The 10,040-nt window shown below is 40.2% G+C and overlaps 1 protein-coding gene across 1 annotated transcript in view; it reads right to left on the bottom strand.

The window, feature by feature from the left end:
- Positions 1-6,964: 6,964 nt before the first annotated feature.
- Positions 6,965-10,040, bottom strand: part of LOC128645956 (UDP-N-acetylglucosamine transferase subunit ALG13 homolog) — a 47,688-nt gene continuing 44,612 nt past the window's right edge. The window contains exon 4 of the mRNA XM_053699321.1: positions 6,965-8,072. Coding sequence (XP_053555296.1) covers positions 8,036-8,072 — 37 coding nt within the window. The 3' untranslated portion in view covers positions 6,965-8,035. The remainder of the gene's footprint in view (positions 8,073-10,040) is intronic.

Below are 10,040 nucleotides of genomic sequence, written 5' to 3'. Positions count from 1 at the left end.
GGGTTTTATGTCCCTTTAAAGCACATAGACAAATAAAACACAAAAATAAATTTGCACAACATTAAAGGGACATGACACCCGAAAGTTTTCTTTCATGATTCAGATAGAGAATACCATTTTAAACAACTTTCTAATTTACTGTTATTATCTAATTTGTTTCATTCTCTTGGTATGATTTGTTGAAGGAGCAGCAATTTACTAATGGTTTCTAACTGTACACATGGGTGAGCCAATGACTATCGGTGTATATATGCAACCACCAATCAGCAGCTAGAACCTAGGTTCTCTGTTGCTCCTGATCTTGCCTAGATAAACCTTTCAGCAAAGGATAACAAGAGAAGGAAGCAAATTAAATAATAGAAGTAAATTGGAAAGTTGTTTAAAATTGTATTCTCTATCTGAATCATGAAAGACAGATTTTGGGTTTCATGTCCCTTTCATAAAGAAATTATTTGAAACAGTAAAAAACATGATTGTTGAGTTTGGTAAGTGCAGCTTAGAGTTTTCAATTCATTCCCTTCATTAGTTTGCATTTGTATTTTCTAAACCGATACTACTACACAGCCAGATTCCGAGTTTTGCGTTATGGCTGGCGCGCAAATAACTTGCAAGTTATTTCCACCGCTCACCTTTAATAGCGCTACTATTACAGGTTTGCAAAAACCCGGCGTTTGCAGGTGATATGGCTGCGTTGAGCTCCATACCGCACACAAATACCAGCGCTGCTTTGAGCTGCTTTGACGTGCAAGTGCACGATTTCCCCATAGACGTCAATGGGGAGAGCCGGCTAAAAAAAGCCTAACACCTGCAATGACGGATTGTAAAGCTCCGTAACACAGCCCCATTGATGTCTATGTGGAAAGAAAATGTATGTGTACACCTAACACCCTAACATAAACCCGAGTCTAAACACCCCTAATCTGCTGCCCCCGACATCGCCGAAACCTACATTACACTTATTAACCCCTAATCTGCCGCTGCCGCCACCTACATAAATGTATTAACCCCTAATCTGCCACCTCCAATGTCGCCACCACCTACATAAATTTATTAACCCCTAATCTACCACCCCCGTCGCCGCCACCATTATACTAAAGTTATTAACCCCTAAACCTCTGGCCTCCCACATCACTAACACTAAATAAATATATTAACCCCTAAACCTAACCCTAAGTCTAACCCTAACCCTAACATCCCTAACTTTAATATAATTAAAATAAATCTAAATAAAACTTACTATTATTACCTAAATAATACCTATTTAAGACTAAATACTTACCTGTAAAATAAACCCTAAGCTAGCTACAATATAACTAATAGTTACATTGTAGCTATCTTAGGTTTTATTTTTATTTCACAGCTAAGTTTGTATTTGTTTTAACTAGGTAGACTAGTTAGTAAACAGTTATTAACTATTTACTAGCTACCTAGTTAAAATAAATACAAAGTTACCTGTAAAATAAAACCTAACCTGAGTTACACTAACACCTCACATTACAAAAAAATTAAATAAATTAAAAAAATACATTTATCTAAATTACAAAAAATAATTAACACTAAATTACACAAAATAAAAAAGAAATTATCATTGCCCCAAAGAATTCAGCTCTTTTACCTGTAAAAAAAAAATACAAACAACCCCCCCAACAGTAAAACCCACCACCCACACAACCAACCCCCCCAAATAAAAACCTACCTAAAAAAACCTAAGCTCCCCATTGCCCTGAAAAGGGCATTTGGATGGGCATTGCCCTTAAAAGGGCATTTAGCACTTTTACATTGCCCAAACCCTAAGCTAAAAATAAAACCCACCCAATAAACCCTTAAAAAAACCTAACACTAACCCCCAAAGATCCACTTACAGTTTTGGAAGACCGGACATCCATCCTCATCCAGCCGGGAGAAGTTTTCATCCAAGCGGCAAGAAGTCCTCAACGAAGCCGGGAGAAGTCTTCATCCAAGCGGCAAGAAGTCGTCCTCCAGGTCAGCCAATAGGAATTAAAGGGTAAAAAATCCTATTGGTTGATGCAATCAGCCAATAGGATTGAGCTTCAATCCTATTGGCTGACCCAATCAGCCAATGGGATTGAGCTTGCATTCTATTGGCTGTTCCAATCAGATGTTGTAGTTATAGGCTGTACCGCTCACTTTTTGGCCTCCCAGGCAAAACTCGTAATACCGGCGCTATGTAAGTCCTATTGAAAAAGGACTTTTTGAAAGGTGCGGTAGTTATGTTGCGTTACGGCCAAAAAGGTGTGCGGTACAGCTATACCTACAACACCTGTAATACCAGCGGTAGTGAAAAAGAGCCATAACGCTGCTTTTTCACTCATAATGCACAACTCGTAATCTAGCTGACAGTTATTTAGTTTTTAAATACTAATTTGTAGGTACTGAGGTTTATTTATAATTAAGTACTTTTATTTATATGTATGGTGGAGAGCTTGAGAGGCCGCTTACTGCGTCTGATTCTCTAAAACTCTCTGGACTGGTAATATTACTTAACAAGTGTCTCAAGGAAGTTTAGCTTTAGATCTTTCTATGCTGGGATCTGGATATAAAAGACAGATACATACATTACAATATAATGCTAAAACAAATCTATAGATTTTGTGTGATTTCTCTACATGCAGGTGAGGCCCATGGAGACAAACAGAAATTCTCTCAGCAAAGCTGGCAAGAATCAGGTAAGCAAATAATCCTGTGCGCTGTAATGCTCATGGTAGCTCAGCCACACAATAACTTTGTAGGCCCCACGCATGTGTAAAAGAAAGACGCGCATCACAGGGGGCAGTTATAGCCTTTGCGCCCTTAGCGCACTAAACAAAGTGGCAGCTTTGGAAGCGGCAGATATGGTAGCAGGAGCGGGAATATGTGACCGGCTCCTGGGGTGACAGGAGTTGATGAACCTCCTAACAAGTAGGTTTCTAGAGAGTAGGGAGAAATAGAAACTCACTAAACAGTCCGTGAATCGTGCAGCTACTTCGCAAAGCATGGAAGGGCCACCGCAAAGGATATCCTGTGAGGGTAAAAGTTAGTTTATTATATTTAACAAAAACATAAATTATAGGAGTTTGATACCAGAAAATAAATGGTTCTACTTATAAAGAGCAATTTTCTGGCCAACTAGCTAAACTATATGATGAACATTTGGAATGTTTTCAGCAATATTTATCTACTTTGAATACATTCTTCTAGAACTACTGGATGCTCTACTTATAAATCTGTACCTGTTTTACATTGGTGGCTCTGTATCCCAGAACGGCTCTGTATCCCTCAAATAATTAAAAGTTGGAGCCGTTCTAGGATTTTGTATGTGTTGCTGGATGTTTCTGGGGATACCAGTGGCCCCCATGTTCTTATTGATGTGAATACATGATAGTGGCAATGGGCCATGTATTCACATCAATCCCCTGTAGGACACATCATGTCACAGCAGAGATTCAGTGCTCTCACCTGACTTACAGCTTCTCTACAGAGAGCCTGTGCTCACTCCTCACTCACAGTTCCTCTACAGAGAGCCAGTGCTCCCTCCTCACTCACAGCTCCTCTACAGAGAGCCAGTGCTCCCACCTTACTCACAGCTCCTCTACAGAGAGCCGGTGCTCCCACCCCACTCACAGCTCCTCTACAGAGAACTGGTGCTCCCACCCCACTCACAGCTCCTCTACAGAGAACTGGTGCTCCCACCCCACTCACAGCTCCTCTACAAAGAGCCAGTGCTCCCACCCCACTCACAGCTCCTCTAAAGAGATCCAGTGCTCCCTCCTCACTCACAGCTCCTCTACAGAAAGCCAGTACTCCCTCCTGACTCACAGTTCCTCTACAGAGATCCAGTGCTCTCTCCTCACTCACAGTTCCTCTACAGAGAGCCAGTGCTCCCACCTCACTCACAGCTACTCTACAGAGAGCCAGTGCTCCCTCCTGAATCCCAGTTCCTCTACAGAGACCCAGTGCTCCCACCTCACTCACAGCTCCTCTACAGAGACCCAGTGCTTCCACCTCACTCACAGCTCCTATACAGAGAGCCAGTGCTCCCTCCTCACTCACAGCTCCTCTAAAGAGAGCCAGTGCTCCCACCTCACTCACAACTACTCTACAGAGATCCGATGATCCCTCCTCACTCACAGTACCTCTACAGAGAGCCAGTGCTCCCAGCTCACTCACAGCTCCTCAACAGAGAGCCGGTGCTCCCAACCCACTCACAGCTCCTATACAGAGAGCCAATGCTCCCTCCTCACTCACAGCTACTCTACAGAGGGACAGTGCTCCCTCCTGAATCCCAGTTCCTCTACAGAGAGCCAATGCTCCCACCTCACTCACAGCTCCTCTACAGAGATCCAGTGCTCCCTCCTCACTCACAGTTCCTCTACAGAGAGCCAGTGCTCTCTCCTGAATCCCAGTTCCTCTACAGAGAGCCAATGCTCCCACCTCACTCACAGCTCCTCTACAGAGATCCAGTGCTCCCTCCTCACTAACAGTTCCTCTACAGAGAGCCAGTGCTCCCTCCTTAACCCCAGTTCCTCTACAGAGAGCCAGTTCTCCCACCTCACTCACAGCTCCTATACAGAGAGAAAAAATAGGAGACAAGCGAACACAAAGTAGAGCACTCGCAAAGGGAGACTAGTATAAGTGGCTATTCAGTGGGTATATAATATTAAAACTTAACATTTATTATTCAAAAAAAATGATAAAAAACTACTATATAAGTAGTGATTAATACTTAGATTAAAACACAAACAAATAATAAACGGCTGTATATCCACAATGACCCCAGAATGTATACCATGGAAACTCAGAATAGAGTAGGAGGGATTTTTAGGCAGGTATACACCAAAAAATGGTTCACGGATTGCACCAAAATCTATCTAAAAAAGAGGATTGACCTCAAACAAAATTATACTATCTAGTGCAATACTGGACCGGTGTAGGTCTGTCCAAAATATTCCCTATGACAAAATTAGTATAGTGACTAAGAGGGGAAGTGTATGTAGCAAGATTCACATAGTCCATACATTCAGCATATTACACAGACCCATTTGTATAGGCAAGAGTGAAGTGTTCACAAACACAAACTAAACCAAAAATACGATCAATGAAAGGTAATATGATTCTATAGATATGTTATAATAAACACATTGACTAGTGAAATGTGACTTGCATAGTTACACTTAGTGGTTGATACAGCCGTAGGAAGAGAGCCAGTGCTCCCACCTCCCTCACAGCTACTCTACAGAGATCCAGTGCTCCCTCCTCACTCACAGTCCTCTACAGAGATCCAGTGCTCCCTCCTCACTTACAGTTTCTCTACAGAGAGCCGGTGCTCCCACCCCACTCACAGCTCCTCTACAGAGAACTGGTGCTCCCACCCCACTCACAGCTCCTCTACAAAGAGCCAGTGCTCCCACCCCACTTAGTGGTTGATACAGCCGTAGGAAGAGAGCCAGTGCTCCCACCTCCCTCACAGCTACTCTACAGAGATCCAGTGGTCCCTCCTCACTCACAGTCCTCTACAGAGATCCAGTGCTCCCTCCTCACTTACAGTTTCTCTACAGAGAGCCAGTGCTCTCACCTGAGTCACAGCTCCTCTACAGAGATCCAGTGCTCTCACCTGAGTCACAGCTCCTCTACAGAGATCCAGTGCTCTCACCTGAATCATAGCTCCTCTACAGAGTTCCAGTGCTCTCACCTGAGTCACAGCTCCTCTACAGAGATCCAGTGCTCTCACCTGAGTCACAGCTCCTCTACAGAGATCCAGTGCTCTCACCTGAGTCACAGCTCCTCTACAGAGATCCAGTGCTCTCACCTGAGTCACAGCTCCTCTACAGAGGTCCAGTGCTCTCACCTGAGTCACAGCTCATGAGATCACAGCAAAGGCAAAGCATTACCTTAGCACTACTGATGCTGATTGGCTATTGTTTTTTTTTTCAACTTGCAGCTGGACAGCATCTGAAGTATAACTGTTTACTCAGCACTTACTGTAGTGAGCTGAAGAAATTGTGAGGTAAAATATCTTCCTTTTTTACATAGAGATATTTTCCTGTCATCTTTTTACAGGTATGCTGCATCACTTTTTAATGACTAAGTATATGAGTTTTATGTCCCTTTAAGTCTAGGTCAGACCGCTGAATGAAGTTGAAGGGCCATAATAGTAAAAAAATGACACGCTCTAATCCATTAGACTATTAACCCAAATAGTGCCACTAATTGAATCAGTTGCAGGTTCCGCAGGGGGCCAGCAGTGCACCAAGGGTCCCGAGATGGACTTCTACAGTTAAACACACAGCACTGCAGGGTCAATAGTTATAAAATGACACGCGTTAATGGATAAGAGCATGTATTTTTTTTACTATAATGGCCCTTTAAGGGTTTTGGCTAGAGTGGTCTGGCCGTGAGAAATACCTATAGTAGTTTGTGTTCCAATGTTATGCAGGAGATCTACCCTTATTTGGGGTTCATAAAAAAGAACCAAGCAATGTGCAGGTAAAATTCGCTGTCTACATGTTTCATGTGATAGAAGCACATTTGGTTTAGTCTTATTAAAGGGACAGTGTCCCCATTAATGTGTTTTTAATTACGTTATTCCAGCTGCGAGTTTAAAATGTTTATTTCTGTATATGAAATAACTGTTTCTGCTAACTGAAACCACAACCCAATACAATGGGCTAATCTTGTAGGGAGAGAATACCTCATTATCATATCTATCTAATTAATTGCACAAAGTCCTCCTTATTTATTACTGTTTACTCAAAGGCTAATACTGAGGGCCGGAATACCTAAAGATCTATTAACTGGCGAGATTATTTAAGAATGCTCACCTTTACTTTAATTTCCCTGGTGAAATGATCTAAATCCTCTTTTTACACTGAAAACAGGGTGTCTCACTAAGCGGTGTATACTGCATTTTCATATGGGAAGGAGATGCAGACATACAAAATAAATAATTGAACCATCCACACAAAAATAAGCAGAAATTTTTTTATTGTTAAAGTGCATCAAGATTCGTAACAAAATTGTTTACCAAAAATTGTACTTTATCAAAAACTTTGTTATGTAAATTACACGGGAATAAATTATATTAAAGGGACAGTCTAGTCAAAATTAAACATTCATGATTTAGATAAGGCATACAATTTTAAACAATTTTCCAATTTACATTTATAATCAAATTTGCCTTGTTCTCTTGGTATTCTTTGTTGAAAGCTAAACCTAGGTAGGCTCAGATGCTAATTTCTAAGCCCCTGAAGGGCGCCTCTTATCTCAGTGCATTTTGACAATTTTTCACAGCTAGACAGCGCTAGTTCATGAGTGCCATATTAACAATATTGTACTCACTCCAGTGGAGTCACCAAGTCTGTCAAAATAACTGAAATAAGGGGGCAGTCTGCAGAGGCTTATACAGTATACAAGGTAATTATCTATATATACATACAAATAGAAATACATACATATACACCTGATCATATACTGTTTATCATTTAAATCACTATTATTATTATCGGTTATTTGTAGAGGGGGGCACTGCCGGAGGGGGTCTTAATCCTCAAGTGGGGGCTTAATCCTCCGCGGGGGCTTAATAAACTTAGGCGGAATACAACAAAACATTTATATGGATCAGACGGATAGAGGGCCCTGCCAAGAGTCGCACTGTTGTAGTCAGCTCTAAAGAAGGTGATCTACAAACAGCTGGACTCTTAGGCTTACATGCTAAGGGGGTTCAAGGGGATAGCAATGGAGGCACATTAAAAAATGTATTTCAAACACACACATATAGATATAAAAAAACTAAAGAATCACACACACACATGCACCCAGACAACAGAGTATTATGTATTATATTTTAACAGAGATAGGAATAAGTCCAACATTTTAATTAATATGTCTAGTTTATTTGCTGACATGGTCACTGTTACATGTAAACCAAGACAGGTATATATAATGTATTTTAGTGCATTATATGAGAACTGCAGCATCAAGTCACCTGGCTACGGCTTCAGTTGCATCTTTGGTCGCTTTTGTATGAAGAGGCTTTCGTTCAGTTTGCTGTAGTGTATGTAGGAATCTCTTGCCACCTAGTGTTGAATTTGGACAATTACATTCCAATATTTTGAGGCTGGATCAGGGATCACTAACTTATCACTTGTGATTGTAGCTCCAAAGACACCACCTAGTGGTGTATTTAGACAATTACAATCCAAAATTTAGTAGCTGGATCGGAGATAACTAACTTTTATCACTTGCGATTATCGTTTCAAAGACACCTTCTAAATGTAGAAATAAACAAGCTGAGGTTTAATTAAGGTTTACTAAACAGGTAACAAAGGGTTTAAAAAAGGCTGAGGTTTTGAGATAGGAGCCTGGGTGTCCATAGAAATTTTCCCACAATGCTACTAGTCCCAGGAAAAGCTTACTAGTTTACTAGTACACTATACATTTTGGAGTCACTATTTGCTAAACATTAATACACATTTATACATTTTTTTTGTGGTGTGTTTTAAAATGAAGGTTTTTATCCAGACTCTGTATTAAATAAAAATAGGAGCATATAATTGTATCTATTAATTTATTTAGTATTGTGCTTATTTGATTTGTTGCATTACACAGTTATAATAAAGAAAAACAAAATTATAATTAAAACACAAAAGAACCAACATAAGTTAACATATAAAGCCTAAAACTGCTAACAGTAAATTACCTAAGAAATGCAAAATGTACATTTCTCTATTTGTGCTACTGGCATGACTTTTAACAAATTATTCCTGTATGTGAGTAAGAGGACTCTGCCCAGAAAGTGTTAACTCAGAGCAGATTGTCATTAATGAAATACTTTATTCTTTGCTGCTGTTAAAAAGGTCATGGTGCAGAGTTTAAGATCACTGGCACTGTACACCCCTTCTACCACTTGTGCAGAGGGTCTGAACTTACAAATAAATATACAGGTATAACCCAGTGCAAAGGGTAAGACAATACTTCCAGCTGCCTTCCCCAGTGTGTACAATGGGCTCATAGTCTCATATTGTCTGGGATACACAAACACACAGCATAGAGGAGGGGGCGTGACCTCATGCAAAACTTCCTGCCTTCCAGAATACTCACTCCCCACCACTATGCAATGCATGCTGCGAATTAGAGTCCAGAACTGAGAGTGAAATAGTTAACTATAAATTCCATAATGCTATATAATTCCCAGAATACAGTGCTTTTTCTTCTAAAATGAAGCTACATTCAGGGGAATTTAAAAAAGAAAAAAATGACATTAAATTGTCTTTTTTTCTGAAGTATGTCCTCCAGCTGGAGGCAAATGCACCCCCTTGCCATTGCCTATGGGAAGGGGTATACAGATAAGGTATATGACAAGGTAAAGTGTCAAGGGTGTACGTGTGCATATGCATGTGATATATATATATATATATATATATATATATATATATATATATATATATATATATATATATATATATATATATATATAGTCTATAACCAGCTAGTGAGGATATGGGTGGCTAGGGACAGCTAGGGACAGGGCACCACTTGTATAATTAATTGTGGTGATCCAGGAAGTTTAAATAATTAAATTGATCAAAGAGAGCACTAACAGTAAACCTAATCTTGCAACCCCCTATTAAGCCAATAAAATACAAAAGTACTGACACCGTCCCTTTAAGAACAAATCAGCGTATACATCACACTCATATTGAGATGAATCAAATAAATATTTATTAGGGCAATAAAAAACAAACACATTCAACTGAGCCTATATCAGGGATCCCTAAATAAATGTTACCGGTATAAATGTTGCTACTTAAAATATATCATAACCATGTAATGTGGCACAACGTAATCAGCAATCTGTTAAAGTTCCACCTGGAATAGTGAACTATGTATCCACAACATGTTGCAGTTCATATAAGTGTAACAAAACAAGGCTAAAGTCTCTCTTCTTAGTGACAGGGAATTCACAGTATAAATCACTGCAGCGGTCCTCCTAGAGACCAAGCTCACCGGACCACCAGATCTTCTGCAGGGACTCACCAGCTCTG

This window comes from Bombina bombina, chromosome 1 (assembly GCF_027579735.1).
Source record: "Bombina bombina isolate aBomBom1 chromosome 1, aBomBom1.pri, whole genome shotgun sequence".
Lineage (NCBI taxonomy): Eukaryota > Metazoa > Chordata > Amphibia > Anura > Bombinatoridae > Bombina > Bombina bombina.
Note: the sequence above shows the minus strand (reverse complement) of the source record. Positions and strands in the feature narration are given on the sequence as shown.